The sequence below is a fragment of the Camelus dromedarius genome, chromosome 31 (genome assembly GCF_036321535.1).
Source record: "Camelus dromedarius isolate mCamDro1 chromosome 31, mCamDro1.pat, whole genome shotgun sequence".
NCBI classification, from domain to species: Eukaryota; Metazoa; Chordata; class Mammalia; order Artiodactyla; family Camelidae; genus Camelus; species Camelus dromedarius.
Window position 1 is genome coordinate 3,524,081 of NC_087466.1, and position 16,756 is coordinate 3,540,836.

General features: G+C 61.9%; 2 protein-coding genes across 2 annotated transcripts in view; one reads left to right on the forward strand and one right to left on the reverse strand.

The window, feature by feature from the left end:
* GNAZ (G protein subunit alpha z) overlaps window positions 1-6,853 on the reverse strand; it is a 36,035-nt gene extending 29,182 nt beyond the window's left edge. Inside the window, exon 1 of the mRNA XM_031442353.2 lies at window positions 6,748-6,853. The gene's annotated coding sequence lies outside the window, so the exon portion shown is untranslated. The remainder of the gene's footprint in view (window positions 1-6,747) is intronic.
* On the forward strand, window positions 583-15,043 carry LOC105095186 (radial spoke head 14 homolog). The gene is made up of 4 exons (XM_031442386.2): window positions 583-679; window positions 12,049-12,274; window positions 13,062-13,198; window positions 14,756-15,043. The coding sequence occupies exons 2-4, from the start codon at window positions 12,159-12,161 to the stop codon at window positions 14,992-14,994; spliced, it is 492 nt and encodes a 163-aa protein (XP_031298246.1). The 5' UTR covers window positions 583-679; window positions 12,049-12,158; the 3' UTR covers window positions 14,995-15,043.
* The last annotated feature ends 1,713 nt before the right edge of the window (window positions 15,044-16,756 follow it).

The following is a 16,756-nucleotide window of genomic DNA, read 5'->3' on the forward strand; positions in this document are numbered from 1 at the left end:
CCACAGCCCACCAGCCATCTCAGTTGGGAGCCAGAGTCCAGGCCCTGTGGGGCCCCAGGGCTTTGTGGCAGCCCTGCCTCTCTGACCTGCCCCCTATGCTACCTCCACTCCCTACTCCTGACCCACCGGCCCCCTTGCTGTCCGCGAGCACTTCGCAGGCTCTAAGCTCAGGGCCTTTGCACTGGCCATGCCCTCTGCCCGGAACACCCTTTGTCCAGAGAGCCACTCCATCCACCCCTCCAGTGGCTCAGAGGTCCCCTCCTCGGAGGCCCCCACCCTACTCACGATGCCCCAATCGCACACAGCTCTGCTGCTTTCTAACCGGCTGTGACTCGCCTACCGAGTTTCCCGCCTCATTGTGCTTACAGAACGCCGGCTCCACGGGGCAGGGGCTCCGCGGGGCAGGGGCTGGGGTCTGTTTATCACTGATGTGTCCTACGGCCCCCAAGTACCTGGCAGGAAGCAGGTGCTGATAAATCCACCCCAGCCCTTTGTACTGAGGGAAGGAGGGGCCAACTGGGCGCAGGGAGGGGCCGCGGGGACTTCTGGGAAGCCTTCTAGCAAGGCCCTTGGCCTTCCCCCAGAGGGACACAGTAGACGTGTGGCTGCCTCCTGCCTGGCCTGGACCGACCCTGACACCACCCTGCCTCGGCCCCCAGCCCAAGTGTTCCTCCATCTGGTAAGCCCGTTAGGGCTGGGTTTTTGTGGCTGCCACCGAAAGCATGCCCCCAACCCCACCCTGAGGCCCCCTCACAAGCCCTGGCCCTTACCCTCGGCCTCCCCGCCAGCCCCAGCCTTCCGTGCTGCTAACAGGACATTTCCCAAAGTCCTGGCCCGCCTGGAGCCTGGGGCAGTAGCGTACCCTTCTGACCAGTTCCCAGCAGCCACAGCGGCCGCACCCTCCACACTCCTCCACCCCAGCCCTCCAGCCCTCCATCTCTTGCCCCAGGGGAGCCCCAGAACAGCCAGTGACAAGACTAGCACACCTGGAGACTGAGGCCACTTAGGGGCCGAGCCCAGTCAGGGCACAGGAGCAGAGATGGTGGGTGTGGCAAGGTCATGGCGCTTCCCGGAGGTGGCAGGTGGTGCTGGGGGCACCAGGGTGGCCCTGTCAGAACCTCGGCACCCTCCTCCCTGCTGCGGGGGGTAGGGGCAGGGCGGGATGTGCATGCGTGCGTGGTGTTATCACAGAGGAAATCGATGCCTGGCACTGGCCCAGTGTTTAAGGGAAATGAACAGATTTTGGCCGAGGACAAAGAGAGTTTGATTAATCAGAAATTGGATAATGGAAGCAACACTCTAATTATTTTTCTTCCCAGCATTTTATCAAGAAATATGTTTGCACAGCATATCAGAGGTAACAGAGCGGGTGAGGGGGGCGACCATGCTGGAGGAAAGCCCAGCTTGGGGACAGAGCCACCGCACCCAGACGTGCTGATGAGGGCTGGATGGCAGGCCAGCTGTCCGCATCCTGGTGGTCACACCGTGGGGCCACAGGAAGCAAGAAGTGACAGGCATGCAGGCCACGTTTACGCCCCTTCAACAGCCAGTTCCTACGTCCCTGTAGAGGGCCAGGCTGGGCCCTGGGGGCCAGACTCTGAGTGGGCAACAGCAGGCGAAGGTCTTGACCTCACAGAGCATACATGCAGGTCCAGGAGAGAGCCAGTGAACAAGCACAAGTGAGACAGGCAGCAGTCCCCCGGGTGCGGGCAGGAAGGGGTACGAGACCTGGGTGGGTGTGGACATGGGTGCTCTCTGGACAGAGGGCCCGACGGGCCTCGGAATGCAAACAGAACCCAGAGGTCTGCGAGCCTCCTCCTGGACCCCCAAGGATGTGTGTGGACCCTGCCTGAGAGCCACCGGTGGGAGAAAGAGTAGCCGTGAGGAGCAGCCGGGCCCCCCCCAGTGGGAAGGACCAGGTTTGCGGCAGCCGCAGGCCAGGGCAGCGGCCAGAACCTTGGAGCTGGCACCAGCGGCACGCGGGCATCCATGTAGAAGCTCCCGGACCCCTTCCCAGGACCCCGGCACAGAGTGAGGCCGGCACCTGCAGGAAGGGGGACGCCAGGCTGCTGAGAAGCCCTCAGGTTATCCTGGACACCTGCCCGGGGACCAGGCTGGCCGCCACCCACTTGGGAGCCCCCGCCTCCCCAGTCCCTGTCTCCTCCACCGAGAGGAGAGGAGGAGGTAAAAATAGGCCCCTTCCTGGCGGAACTGGTTGTGGGAGGAGAACGCGATCCCACTGCCTCCCCGACCGCCTGTTCGCGGGCTTTGAGGAAGCTGCACACGCCGTCCACTCGCTGCCACCGTCCGCGGGGCAGCCCACCCAGCGCAGGGGGTTCGGTGGGGCAGGCTCCCACTCTGCCGCCGAGCTCCGCCCACTGCCCGCATGGCCAGAAGATTCTGGTCAGTGGCTGCTGGAAGGAACGCTGGGCTCGACGGTTTGGAAGGCCCTCCCCGCACCGCAGATTTTAACAGCCTCACTCCTTAGCACTTTCTGATGGATTCTCTGGGGACATCTCTTTTTAAAAGAGAGTTATACCTTAATTTAGAAGCAAATAACTCAAAACTCTGTGATGTGGCAGGTTCCTTTGGAAAGAGATGAACTCAAGGAAGCCATTGTGCGTGGGGTCGCCCGCCATGCGCCTGGCTCCTGCCAACAGGCTGCCCAGCGCTCCACCGTCCAGCTGTGACTCCTGCCTGAGGGCCCGAGGCTGCGGGGGGCACGGACGGCGGGAAGAAGCGCCACTCACAGGGGCCAGGGTGAGGCCTGTGGCCGGTGCTGACCAGACAAAGTGGCACCAAGTGCCCAACACAGCTCCCTGCCCACGGGAGGCAAGTGAAGAGCAGAGCAGGCTCCGGCCAGAGCACTGTCCTGGCAGCCTCCATGACCGGGCTTACGGGCCCCACGCCCAGCCTTAAGCTCTGCTGTCGCTGTCCTGAAATGCTTAATAACTTTTAACAAGGACCTCACGAATTGTGGGGTCCCATGCATCTTAGTCCCCACACAGGGGACCCACCCTCTAGGAACGCCCTCCTGTGCGGCTGGCTGTGTCTCAGCTCAGCTCTGAGCAGTGGGGCCCAAGGCTTGGCCCAGCCCCTTCTGGTCTCACCTACTCTTGATCCCCGAGTGACCTCACTGCTCTCTGGCTCCCCCCATTCCTGGTGTAAGGTCTCCAGGTTCCCAGCTCCAGCCTGGCTCTCCACTCTAACCACCACGTGTGCAACATGTCCACTGGGTCTAACCCAACTCCCTGTTTCTCATGATGAGTCTTCCTTCTCAGCCAAGGCCAACTCCGTCCTTCCAGAGCTGTCCTCACCTCTTCTCCACCAGCAGGTCCCCTTTAAACTAAATCCTGCATCCAAACACTTATCACTACCACTCCCGCTCCCACCCCACTGAGTCAGTAGCCCTTCCCCCCAAATGCTGCAGCAACCCCTGGTGGACTCTGGTCTTGCCCCCATACCCACCAGCCAGCCAGGTCTTTTAAAAGTGTGATCTTATCTGACCTTCTCCATGATTCAACTGCCCCCCTCTGGCTCCAGCCATCTGGCCTTCTGGTGGTGGTAGGGCCTCCTGCAGCAAAAATACATTGGCCTCAGGGCCTTTGCACCTGCTACCACCCCCTCACCGTGCTCTTCCCTGTTGTTCACACAACTTGCCCATCACCTCTCCACTGTGCTGCGCCAACAGCCCCTCTACACAGAGGACCCCCCCCCCCCACCAACCGCTTTAGTTCTCTTCCCAGTACCTGTCGTACCTGGCACTCAGTTACCTGGGTGAGTGCCACGAGAGTGGACAGGGTGTCTGTCCTGCTCCCCGCCATGACTCTGTGCCCCACACGCCCAAGCACGTGGCAGGTGCTGGTAAATATCAGCGGAAGGAAATGAATGATGAGCAAATGAGAGAGGTTCCTTCCCTCAGCTCCTCCCTCGAGCCCGAGAACCCATCAGGAGGCCCCTGTGAGTTGGTCCCTGTCAGTTCACTCCCAGGAAGCGCCTCTCCCACCAGCATGAACATGGGGAGGACTCATGCAGGGACAGGCAGGGGACTCCTGGCTCTGTTTATGGTGAGGACAAGGAGGCTCAGGGAGGGTGTGGCTGGACCAGGGGTGCGGGACTAGGCTTGACCCACGTCTTCCACTGCCTCCGTGGGGGCTCCCCCCACCCCGGGTCTGCACAAGCTGTCAGGCCACCACTCTGGGCTCCCGCCAGGGCGGATCCACCATATCTGCCCTGTGCCTCTGTCCACTTCCCTGTGGCCTCCTTCCTGCCAACCACAGGGTGTACAGGCCTGTCCCTGGGGCTCATTTACCCCGGGTTTCCTTCCTGGGGACTGCAGTGTGCTAATCTGCCTCCTCCAGAGTTCCTGCAACTCTGGAGAATGCCCTATAGCCACACGGCATTTCGAGTCTTCCGAGGGCTAGCACAGGGCAGGCAGGGCTGCCCAGGCCTCATGTCCAAGGTGGAAGGTGTGGCACAGGGTCACTGAAGGTGCACACGAGTCAACCACATGGCTGGGTCGAGGCCGCTGGGGCCAGACCCTAAGTCTTCCCTGACATTTGTCCCTCCATCCCACTGGCCTTCCCCAGGGACCCTGGGCAACCTGGCCAAGTCCATCTGGTTACCCAGGAGTCCCTGGAACTGCCCTAGGAGATTCGGAGATCCAGACAAGGTGCTTTTCTTCCTGGGACTCCAGGAAATAGGAGCTGAGAAGCTGGGGACAGAGCAGAGAATTCATTCCCTGTGTCCCGAATCTAGAGTCTCATGCAGGCCCCCAGAAAGGGGCCATGCGACAGCACAGAGTGAGGCAGCTCCGTCACATGGGCACAGGTCGCATCCCTTGAGGGGAGGCAGGTGGCCCTGCTCTCCCTGCAGCCACCTGGGTCTCAGCCAAAAGTGGGGACAGGTCAGGGAGGGGGCATGCTATACAGATGAGTGACAAACAATCCCTTCCGAGGGAGGGCAAAAACATCCCCAGGAGCGGGCAGGCGGGCAGGTCTAGGGCAGCAGGCGACACTGGCCTTCTGATGGGGAGGAACTGTCTTATTTACCTCCTGGCTTGGAAAATCAGCATCTGGCAGAGAAAGGCACGAGAGCTCTAAGCCACATGCCCGTGTCTCACCATGCTTGGAGCACACCACCACACCTGGGCAAGGCCAGGCCCTCCCAGGCCACCTGCCCCTCCACGGGACTCCCACGTCTCCACAGTTACTGCTCACACACGTCCACACCCCAAAGGGACAGAGTCGCCAGCTCAACACTGTCCTCCATGCTGGCTAGGAAGAGGGGCCAGGGGTTGGTTGGCCAGTACCTCAGCCCTGCCTGAAAGGGTGGTCCTAGGCTGCAGCCCCGAGGTCTTCCCAGCTCTTCCCCAGGCCCACCCAATCCTGGGTCACAGAGCTGCTCCCTGGTACAGGTGAGGAAACTGCGGCCTCCACTGAAGCAACCATAGCTGACAGGTGCTGGGTCGTCAGTCCCCTCAGCAACCCCAGCCCCAGGCAGCCCCATGACCTTTCCCAAGCACACCCTGTTCTCCTGCCAGACCTGACTGCCCGAGCGCCCTCTCTGGGCCTCCGTCCATGCACTCCCCTCTGCCCACAATGCTCACCCCAACTGTGCCCATGTCCTTCAAGCTCCAGTTCAAATGTCACTTTGCCCACAGGCTCATCTGACCCCGGCCCTCATCACCTCTCTGTGGCCCCTCCCAAGGCCCCTCACCCACACTCAGGGCTGGGTTCTCTGGGTGGAGATGCTTCTCCCCTGTGGGGCAGTGAGTCAGTCCCGGGAGGGCAGGGCCAGTCCACTCCCACCCCAGCACCAGGCCCTGGGGAGTAAATGCTCAGTAAACATTGGCTTAATTGAATTTGGCCAAGGAGCCTCCTCCAGACTGAGCAGAGGGCAGAGGGACTCGATCCCTAGGGCAGGGAGATCACTTGGGCAGAAAGGAGCGGGTCAGAAGCCAGGCTGCCTCGCCAAGCCAGCAGACGTCCCTACCAGGCGGGTCCCTCCATCCTGAGACGCAAACTCCAGGGAAGCCTGGTCTGGGCGCTGCCTTCCCATCCTCTTCTCTCTTGTAACAGGGAACCCCAATTCTCGGCCTAGGCGGATTCCTGCCACCTGCCACCACCGCCCAGAGAGGCTCAGAGCCGGTCCCCAGCAGGATACCGAGCCCCGGCCCAAGCCCTCGCACCCCTCCCCCCAACCCCACCGCCTTTTAAGGGAAAAAATATCCAGCCAGGAACAGATCACAATCGCAGCGGGTCGATACTCCTCTCTCGCTCTATATGCCTCCTAGGAACCTGCTCGCTGCAAGAGCGATGACCGAAAACTGCGAGCCGTGCGTCCCCAGGCCCAGGCCTCCGGGGCCCTCGCCTCCGTTTCAGCCAAGGCCACGCGCCGGCGCTCCCGCCTACCCCCGGGAGGGAGACCCCGCCGGGCCGCCGCTCCCGCAAGTCGCCCGGCCCGGCCCCGCACCAGCGGCTGCTCGGGGTCCCTGCCCACCTACCCGAGCTCGGGCGCCCCTCCCAGCACCTGCCGGCCCGCGGCGTTCCTGTCCACCGCGCGGGCACCCTCGCCGCGCCGCCCCCACCCGGCCCGCATCCCTGGTGCCCAGCCCGGCGCCCCCCGCCCTGGTGGGGCCCCAGCACAAAGGCCCGGGCCGGGCCCACTGCGGGTGGGTGGGCGCACCAGCCGCACCCCCGGCCCGCAGGTCTGCCGCGCGTCCTGGCCGCGGAGCCGCTCACTCACCTCCGGACCGCGGCGCGGTGCGTGGCCGAGCTGCTCCGGTGGCGAGGCGTGGGGCGGGGCGGGGCGGCGAGCGCGGGCCGCGGCGCCCTCGTTCCGCACGACGCGGGCGGCGGCGCCCGCGCGGGGACGTGACCGGGCCGCGGGCGGCGCACACGCTCCGCCGGCCTGGCTCCCTCCGCCCGCTCTCCCGCGCCGGCAGGGGGCGGAGCCGCGAGCGCAGCGCGTTGCCGGGCCAACCGCGGGCGGGGAGCCGCGCGCCCGCCGGAGTCCACGCGCCGGGCGCCACCGCCCCGCCACGAGCGCCGGCCCGCCGCCCATTGGGAGCGAGCGGCTGACGGACGCGCCCGCAGCCCAATGGCGCCGGGCGGGGGGCGGGGGGCGGGGGGCGGGGCCGGGGCACCGGGCGAGCCGCAGTCCAGCACTCGTTGCCCGCGCTGCCCGCATTGCCAGAGCCGGGGTCCACGAGATCCCGCTACGCCGAGGCTGGGTCTCTCATCGCGCCGGACAGCGGGCGGAGAGCGGCGAATGGCCTTGGCCCCGCCCGCCTCCCCCGGCCCCAATTCGAACCCAGTCTGCCCTTTCTGAGCTCCGCGACCTTGGACAGCTGACTGGCCTCTCTGAGCCTGTTTGCAAAGTGAGGCTAGTGACACCTGCTTCCCTGAGTTGTCACGACAGTCGGCTAGGACGCGAGAAAAGGCTGTGCAAACCCTAAAGGTTTACGCCGGTGACGTTTTGCAGCGATAGGAGGGGGCATTAGTCCTTGCCGCTCCAGCCCACAGCATGTAGGGGCTTTTCAGAGTCCCTGGCAGTCCCGGCCACGAAAGGTTGCCTTGGATGGGAGGGCAGGAGAGGGGCCCAGGAGTGGTCCCCTAGACCATAGAGGTGGGAGGGAGCCAGCTCATTTGCGACCAGGGTCCCATTGGCACCTGTGGGAAGCTCACAGAAGGCATCTGTGCTCAGCAAAATGCACCCTAGGGCGGTCTGCCAACTTCTGCTTTCAGTTCAGGGGGAGCCCATCTGTGGGCCTCAGAGCCAGCAGCCCCTCACTCCTGTGCTTAAAAGATTCAGGCCAGAGCCAAGACATTAGTGCCACTGTCCTTTCCATCACGGTACCCGGAAGCTCTGTGCATCCTAGAGCATCCAGGGAAATGCAGATGCTCCCAGCTAGCCCTTCATTGTTGCCTTGCACCTCCATGATCCTATTACAAGGATCACCCCACTTGTGGGCAGAAGCACTGGAACTGAGCGTGGGCAGAGGAAGATGAGGTGGTGGCCCTAGACCAGGTCTGTGGTAGAAGGCAGGGGCTTGGGACCAGCTCCTGCCAGCTGGATGCTGTGGCATCTCAACGTCCTCCCCTAACCCCTCTGGGAGTGTTTCCTCTGGAGACCATTGCACTACATCCCCCAACGACGCGGCCCACCTCTGTAAACAGAGATGGGACAGATTTGGTGACAGGCATCTTGGAGCGAAGCTAGACTAGTTCCAGCACGTGTTCGCTGGAGGTGGCCAACCACTGGGGGCTCCTCTGTGTGCCCATCCTCTTCACCACCAGGGTGGGTCAGGCCATGATAGCAGGAAGGTAGCAGGCACAGGCTCTGCCTTGGGGTGGATCAGAGGTGAGAGGGGTCTGGGGTGAAGCACAGGCCTGGCTCTGCTGCCCCCACCTGTGTACCCTTGGGGGAGTTATTTCACCTGAATGAGACTTAGTTTCCTCTTCTATCAAAAGGGGACACGAATACATGCTCCCCAGAGGGTCATCCTAAGGGGAGAGGTATGTTAGCACATATTCAGAGATGTGGGAGGCCAGTTGGTGCTGGGAGATCTGGGGTCAGAATGGAGATGTTTGCAGGGACAAAGCTCGACACAAGTGTAGGATGACCCTGTACCGCATTCCAGGTGGGAGATGAGAGGCTAGTCTATGGAGGGCCCGATGGGCAGGATGCCACCTGCCTGGCCCGACCTCGGTAGCCACCTCGAAGCAAGGGTTTACCCAGAGTCAAGCAGTGATTGAAATCATTCAATCATTTACCTATGGCTTCCTCTGCGCTGGGCACTGTCCCACTGTTTAGACAGACCCAACCCTGCCTGTGGGGCAGATAGAATGATAGTCCCCTGTTATAGTTTTGAGAAGTCTAGAGGAGGAGACCCGCGGGGGCTCTGGCGATAGATGGCAGGGGTAGCACTGGGCACCAGGACAGCAGTATGGAGGTGGCCCGTGACCTGGGGTGGGAGAGAGGCATGTTCCAAGGTGGGCAGGAAGCTAGGCCCGGACGAACCCACAGAAACCAGTGTGGCTGGAGCCAGCGAGGGTGTGAGGATGCCACAATGCCAGGCCTGGGATAGGCGCAGTGGGCCAGCCACCCTTGTGTGCACCCAGGAGGTAACAGCTTGGGTACTGCTGAAAAAAGGGGGAGGGGGTCCTGGTGATTGAGCCCACCCAGCACCTCATCAACCCAGCAGGGACAGCTGGCCCAGGAGCGGCTCCTTGAGGTGGCCCCCAGGAAATGGCCAAACCTCAACCATGGGCGTTCCATGCCATGGGCATTGTGACCCTCAATCCCAGCCGAGCTTTGTGGCCCATTAACCAACCTATCCTGGTACAACAATGCCGGATCAGGTCCTCCCCAGGTGCACCCTAGCCTCACACTTTTGCCCCTGTGCCCCATAAAGTCCAGCTCCACAGGGCCTCCCTGCACATCCAGAACCCCCAGTACCTGGAATTCCTCAACTGCACAAGTCAGTGTGCAGTAGTGACCAGTTCCCACCCGTTCTCCCACTGGTCTCCTCACTGCCTGAGGGTGACCCCTCTGTGGCTATTCTCTGTGCCCCACCAGTCCTGCTCACCCCAACCACCAACTGGCTCTCAGGCTTTTGGGGACCAGGTGGGTTTCTCTGTTTTGTTTCTTTGGGGTCTGTGCAAACCTCCCCCCCACACAACTAGAATGAGCCTTTGCAGATCTGGGTTAGTTATAAATAGCCAGGCCTGCGACTCTCCTTTTAGCTGAAAAGAAGCAAAGTGAACAACGAGTGGAGAGGCACACCCGGCGTGTGTCTTATTTTTAATCTTCTCCCTCTGTCTCAGAGTGAGCCGAGCCCCGGCGCTCAGCCTTTCTAGGAGCTGAGGCCCAGGACGAACGCCTGGGAAACAAGATCCGGGCAGCCAAGGGCCTGGCCTCACCCTGGCTGCTGTGTGACCTTGGGCACTCAAGTTGCCTCTCTGAGCTTTGGTTTCCTCATCAGGAAAGCAGTGGAGGGGATCACCTCCAACTTGCTGCCTTGACTCCCTCCCTCTGCCCTCCCCGCAGCCCGGCCCGTCCTGCTGCTCCAGCAGCGGCACCTCTCCCTGGGCTTTCCCGGGAAGCCCAGACCCGGGTACAAGTGAGGCCATGATGGAGCCTCAACTGACGATGCACAAATTCCTCACCCTGCTTTTGCTCTGGTGGCCCCCGGTCAGGACCCTCAATCCTTCTGGGAAAGTCAACTTGTCACCTCCCCACTGTGAGCTGGGGAGGGGCCAACCAGGTCATGGCTGAGCAGAACCCATGGCCAGAAGCCTGAAGGGCGGTGCTTGAGCGGGAACTGGAGCCAGAGCAGGAAGCCCAGGTGTGCTGTCTGGCGGTGGCTTGGCCGCAAGGCAGGGCTGAGGGGGAGCCAGGCCCAGACCCCTAGGAGAAGTGGCTTAGGGACCACTGACAGGTGTTCCTGCAGCACAGGGACTGTACAGCTTTGTCTGTGTACCCACTCCTCACCCCTCACCCCCGACCTTGCCTGTAGCCAGGACTCAGTGTTGATGGAATTTGGGAGACACTTCCTGGGCCCGGCCTGGGCCTCTGGGCACACATGGTGATAGTCCCTTACACAGAGCACTTTCCCACCCCTACTCCACTGACTGCACAAGTCCCTGCCAGGTGGGCTTGGGTTAATGATGAGGAAACCAGGCTCAGAGAAGTTAAATGACTTGTCTAAGGTTGCACAGCTGGATACATTTAGGAGGCTGACCCAAGCTTTTTTTGAAATCTGTGTGTATTAAATCTTTAAAAGCCCGGTAGTCTTGAAGCAGCAGGAAATGGCCTTTCTGTGTTGTGAGTGCCCTGGGAACCAACAGACAGGGCTAGTGGCTCCACCCTGACTCCCCAGTGAGAAGTTGGCCAGGGGCACCGGGGCCCCTGGACCTGCTGCCCTGCCTCTGCCCTCCTCACCCCAGGTACCTGCCTTTTGATGTCCTCAGGGAGGGAGGCCGGAAGGCTGGGCGATGACTTCAAAGAGGAAATCCCTGGTGCTAACTGGCACTCAGAGACCTTTAGGCTAATTAACCTGTTTACTTGTCTCTCTAGAGTAAATTAGAGGGTTCAGCTGGGGAGGCGGAAGAGCGAGGAGGTGTCTGCTGGTGGCACCTCCGTGAGGGCAGTGGAGGGCTTCACGGTGGGTGGCCTGGGCCCTGGGGAGGCTGCGGAGGGGGTGGGCTGTTGGGCAGCAGTGACACCCAGGAACCGGAGGTAGGCCCACCCTCCCCAGTGCAGCTCACGTCCTCATGGGGCTGCTCTGCCAACAGTTCTGCGCACTGGCGAGCACCCGCCAGGACTCTGGGGTCTCATCCAGGCAGCCGGTGGTGCTGACTCCCCAGGAGGGAGAAGGTGCTGGAAGGAGTGAGGCAGAATCATCCACAGGAAGAGTCTCGCTGCATTGTTTTCTCCCAGCCTCTGCACCCCAGACATGCCATGTGGAGCCTCCTCCTTGCAGGGCACCAGGCAACTACATACCCCTTGGTCACAGTCTGTGGATTGCCCACCAATTGTGGTTGGGGGCGCAGCTCTTTTTATATAAGATGCTGGCCTGTTCACACTAAATCTTCTGCCTCAGACCCCATTGCAAGCTTTATTCTCGTCCCCACAGCTGGCCAGCCCGGTCTGTGCTCTCCACGTTGTAGAGCTGTTGCAGGTGGGAAGGAGGGTCTTGGCTGGTCCCCTCGCCCCACCCCAGGCTCCCCTCTGGTGCACGGTCATAGTGGGGAGGCTCCCTGTGACCCTGGGTCCCGCAGGGGACTCAGGCCACTGTTTCAGGCTGATGCCCCCTGGTCACAGGCAACCAAAGGTGGGATGTTTCGGGATCTCCTGGGGCCTGGTGGTTCCCACCCCAGCTCATCACTCGCAGCCTCACGCAGGCAACTCAGGCTCCGGCCCGGCAGCAGGGAGGAGGGGGATTTGCAACTGAGCTTGTCAGATTCCCCTCGCCGCTCCCGCTCCCAGCCCAGGGTGGGGGTGGCCAGCTAGCCCACCTTCAGCACCCGTCCTGTCCCGCAGGGGCCCAGGGCATTGTCAGCAGCGGCCTGATCCCCTCGCTGGTGTGGAAGCTGCAGAGGGAGGATGAAAAGATCCAGGCGCTCCTCCTAGACACACTGGCCGCCTGCCTGATGGAGGACGCCACGGAGGCGCTGGCCAGCTGCGTGGTGCCCTTCCTGAAGGAGAAACTACTGAGCGCCAACAGCGACATCCGCGCCAAAGCCGCCCGCACACTCATCGCAGTCAGGTGAGGCCGGCCACTGGATGAATGGAGCGGGGAGCGTGGGAGGGGCGGACCCGGAGCTTCTGCTGAGCTGCCCCTGGCCCAGCAGCAGGTCGACGGTGGGGCCATCAGGCAGCCCGGAGCTCTGGGGCGTCCGCCCAGGGTCTGCTTCCCCTCCCCTGCCCTGGGGGAAGAGGACCCCTTCACTTGGGCAACGGCCTACAAGTGCTGGGGTACAGCCCTGACAGTCCTGTGTCCCAAGGAGCCCCCGGTCCTGGTAAAATGAGACTGTTGGTCCCCCCTCCCCTGAGGAAGGCAAGTACGGGAGAGCGAGTGGTGATACAGTCTGCACAACCAGACACCCCTCTGAGGAAGGTCAGGGAGTGGAGCTGCAGGTGTCTAGTCACTAGACACCCAGGGTCACCCATGATCACAGTCTCAGTGCTGGAGCTTGAGGGCTCACAGAGCCTCAGAGATGCGAGGGAGGGAGGCGGTGTGTGATCCCGGACAGGGATGCTTCCTGAGGACCGGCCCTAAGGCTGTGCTTGCCTGTGGCCACCTCCCTTCATCCTGCCACCCCCTGGCTCCTGGGTGGTCTGGCCTCCTGTGGCCCTGGGCCGTGCTCCCAGGTCGTCTGAGTGTAGGGGTGGGACCCAAACCTCACATCACTGCTCCCCTGCACCCTAGTGTCCTGGCGACCAGGGATGGTCCCAACACAAGTCCTTTCCCAGTGATTCCCCTGGGGTGGTCCTGAGCCCTGTCCCCCTCTCCTTCCAAGTGAAGCCACTCAGTTGTCCCCTCTCTGGCCCAGCATCCCTCTGGAGGGCAAGAACCAGGTGTGGCAGCATGATGTCATCCCCATCCTGGCGCACCTGCTGAAAGACAAGGTGGACGAGGTGCAGGCCAACGCGGCCGGGGCCCTAACGTACGCCACAGTGACCACCAAAGGTGAGGCCGCCTGCCGGCTGGGCACCCCCGGGCCTGCGCTGGGCCTTGCTGTGTGGGGGTCACCGCAGCCCCAGGGAGGCAGGGTGCTGTCCCTCCCTGGCCCGCCAAAGCACTCCTCCTGGCCTGTTGTGAAGTCCTTCCAAGTTTGGGTCTCAGGTTCCACCCTCTTCTTCTTCCCGGCCACCGTGGGCCTACCGACTGGAGCCTCTCCTGGGTCATTCTCTCTGCTCCCCGGTTTTGGAATTCCTGCCTCTGACCCAGGCCCCTCTGAGCTGAAATCCTGGGATTGATTTGTTTGCTGTCCACGAGTCGGTTATCCTGAGGTCAAAGCAAACACTGGGGCCCTTGCTTCTGTGGTGTTGATCGACTCGTGTTCCTTTTCTCAGTGTGGAGGGGACAAGTAAGAGTGTAAGGTTATCTCCCCACCCTGGACTCCCAGCCAGCCAGGTGTCCGTGCTGTCACCCCACTGGGTGATCAGAAGGGACCGGGCTGGGTTCCCCACCTGGAGGTGGGGGTGGGCCGGCCCTCCCTGCAGGACCTCTGAGAGCTGTCTGACCTCCATATGCCTGTGCTCACCTGTGCCCGCCCTGTGTCCTGGGCTTCCTTGCTGTTCCATGAGGACTGACCGGGCCTCTCCTCAATCAGCAAGCTGCAAAGCCCTCAGGCATGGCCCCCCATGGTGGAATCTGGGCACACCACGGGGAGAGGCTAGGCCTTCCCAGCGCCCACAGCCCCCTCTGACCGATCGTGCGTGCTGTCAGGATGCTGATCGCCAGGGCAGCCTCAGCGCAGTGTTTTACCTGGGCTTCCTGTATGGGCACTGGGAGGGCCGGAGAGTTGGGCCCAGGCAACGTGGGAATTCAGGGATGCGAGGCCATTATCCCCTGAGCTGGCACTCCAGCCAAGAGTCCCTGAGCCCCTGCCACATGCCAGGCCCTGTGCTGGGTGGTGGGGACCTGGATGTCTCAGCCTCTGCTGTCTGTGGTTTGGCAGGAGTGATGAGTGACCTGGGGAGGCAGAGGGCACAGCACCAGGGCAGAGCATCTCTGGGAGGGTGTGGTGTTGACTCAAAGGATGATGGGAGTTATCAGGGCAAAGGAAGCTGGGCAGGTCCCACAGCAAAGAGGAGAGAGCTCCGTGCAGGGGGTGAGGGGGCAGCCACGTGGCCTTTTAGCAGGCAAGGGGTGGGCAGTGAAGGGTTAAGGAGGGGCATCTCCTTTTCCCCATAATCTCTGCATCCCCCACTGGACTGTAAGTACCAAGAGGGTGAGTTTTTGTGCCTGGTGCAGAGTAGGTGCTCGTATTTACCCCATGAGTGAATGATTAGGCATTAATTTTTAAAAGATCATTCGTGTTGCCTTGCAAGGACTGGACTGTGGGACAGGCGCCTGGGTGGTTGAGGAGAAGCCAGTTGAGGGGCAGGGTGGGGGGGCCCGGGGGCCAGGGAGGGAGCGGGACCTGTGTTGTGGGGGCTGGGGAGAGGGAGGCTGGGGAGGGCTGGGGGCGAGGGAGGAGGGCAGAGGCCCCTGGGAGTACCTGGTATTGGTGGCCCACAGGGAAGTACGCGGCCTTGGACGCAGAAGCCATCCGTCCGCTGCTGGAGCTGCTGCACTTGTCCTCTAGCAAGGTGCGCCTGAACGCCATCAAGGCCCTCACCATGCTGGCTGAGGCCCCCGAGGGCCGCAAGCTCCTGCAGGCCCACGTGCCCACTTTCCGCGCCCTTGAGAAGGACGCCAGCGCAGCCGTGCGGCAGGCAGCCCAGATCGCCATCCAAGTCATTGAGTGGAAGCCCTGAGCCTCCTAGCAGGCCAACTTGCTGACTCCATGCCTGAATAAACGCACTGTATCCCCTCCCCTGGGTCTGACTGACACTTGATGTTCCTGGAACACGGTCTCTCCTCTCTCTGGCCAAAGGGAGAATGCCCAGCCTGGAAGGATTGGGAGGCATGGGCTGAACCCAGGCCCAGGGACAGGTGCGAGGTATCTCTGCTCCCTGCTGGGGCCAGGAGTCCCCTGGGAAGGGAGAGTGCAGGGCCGAGCCTCTAGGGACAAGGTGGGGGCAGGGAGCCAGGTGGGGAAGGAGCACAGCTGGACTAGGCATCACCCAAGCCAGACACTCGAGTGACCTTAGGGTGGGTGTGGCTGGCACGGCCCTGCTTGCCAGATCTGCCTCCTTCTCACCTTGGTTGACAAGAAGGTCACAGGTGCCATTCCCTGCGGGCTCTTGCCTGGAGGAGGGTGAGTTGTAAGAGACCCTCAGCCCCACCCCATGGATGTGCACTCAGAACAGGGTAGCTTCCTTAAGATCATCCCCCAAACAGCTGCGTTCTCCAAAGCCAAGTCACCTAAGTAAGCTAAGGCTGGCCACGCCCCCAGCCCTCCCCCTGCTGCCTGCCGGGACCCCAGGCGGCCTGGGGGAGCCTCCCACCTGTGCCTCCCCCTGCCTTCATTCTCCCGCAGTGAAACTGGCTAAGGAGGCCAGAGAGCCTGGCAGGAAGGAGAAGCCAGGCTTGTGGGGGAGGAGGCATGGGGACCCCCTGGTCTCCCGGCCCCACTGCCCAGTCCGGCAGGGCTCTGACCTCTGTTGGAGAGACTGCAGAAGCCACTCAGCTTCAGGGCTGGACTCACTTGTCGGGGGCCGAGCTGGAGCCTTGCTCTCTCCGGGAGCTTTCTGCGCTCCCCGCCTCAAAGGAGGCTCCCTCATTATGTCACCAACCAGCAGCCGTGCTTCCTAGGACAGAGCCTCCCCAGATAGGCAGTCCCCGCAGAACCAGAACCCCAGGTGAGTGCCTTCTTGCAGTCCTTTCTGTGACTGGGGCCTTTGCTCTCCTAGAAGAAACAGAGATGTTTGTGTCCCTGGGATTGCAGGACTGGCCCAAGCAGGCCCCCTTGTTCCAAGAAGGACTGGCTGCTGGGCCCAGCTGCAGTTTCAGGTTAAATCTCATTCTCGAAAGAGGTCCCAAAAGAGGAAATCTTTCCTCCTTCAGGAAAACAGGTGCTTGAGGGGCTCCATGTCCTCACGTCCCCACCCTGCCTCAGCTGCAGCAGGCTGGCTCCACCCCCATCCTCCCACCTCGAGGGGCTCTGGTCCAAGGGCTCTGGCCTCCTTGCTGCCAAGACCCCATGCTCTTTGTGCTTGGCCCACGCGGTGGCCTGGATGCCAGTGCTCCCTTCCTGTGGTGGCTGTCTTGGACCTCCTCCCAGGGCCGTGGCTGTGCCCACTTGGTGTCTTTTGTAAAGAACCCTCTTTTTTGACCTGATGAGGGGTGCTGGTGCTTCTCACAGCTCTGTTCTGCTCTCCCGCACAATCTCATCTGCCTGACCAGGGCCTCCTCTACCAGATTCCCCTTAGCTAGGCCAGCCCACTGTCCTCTCTCCCCCAAATCTGGGTCTCTAGTGCCAGTCCATCTCCTGTCCAATTTAACACTCCAGGCAAGAATTAATACCAATCCTTCACAAACTAGTAAAAAAAAAAAAATTGAGTAGGAGGCAACACTTCCCAACTCGTTCCATGAGGCTAATATCCCAAGGAAAGAAAACTACAGACCAATATCCTT

Excerpts from the sequence above, each read along its gene's own strand:
- LOC105095186 (XM_031442386.2), top strand. The coding sequence starts at position 12,159 with ATGGAGGACGCCACGGAGGCGCTGGCCAGCTGCGTGGTGCCCTTCCTG. Across the intron at positions 12,275-13,061 it reads CGCACACTCATCGCAGTCAG|CATCCCTCTGGAGGGCAAGA; the intron begins GTGAGGCCGGCC and ends TCTCTGGCCCAG. Across the intron at positions 13,199-14,755 it reads CGCCACAGTGACCACCAAAG|GGAAGTACGCGGCCTTGGAC; the intron begins GTGAGGCCGCCT and ends GGTGGCCCACAG.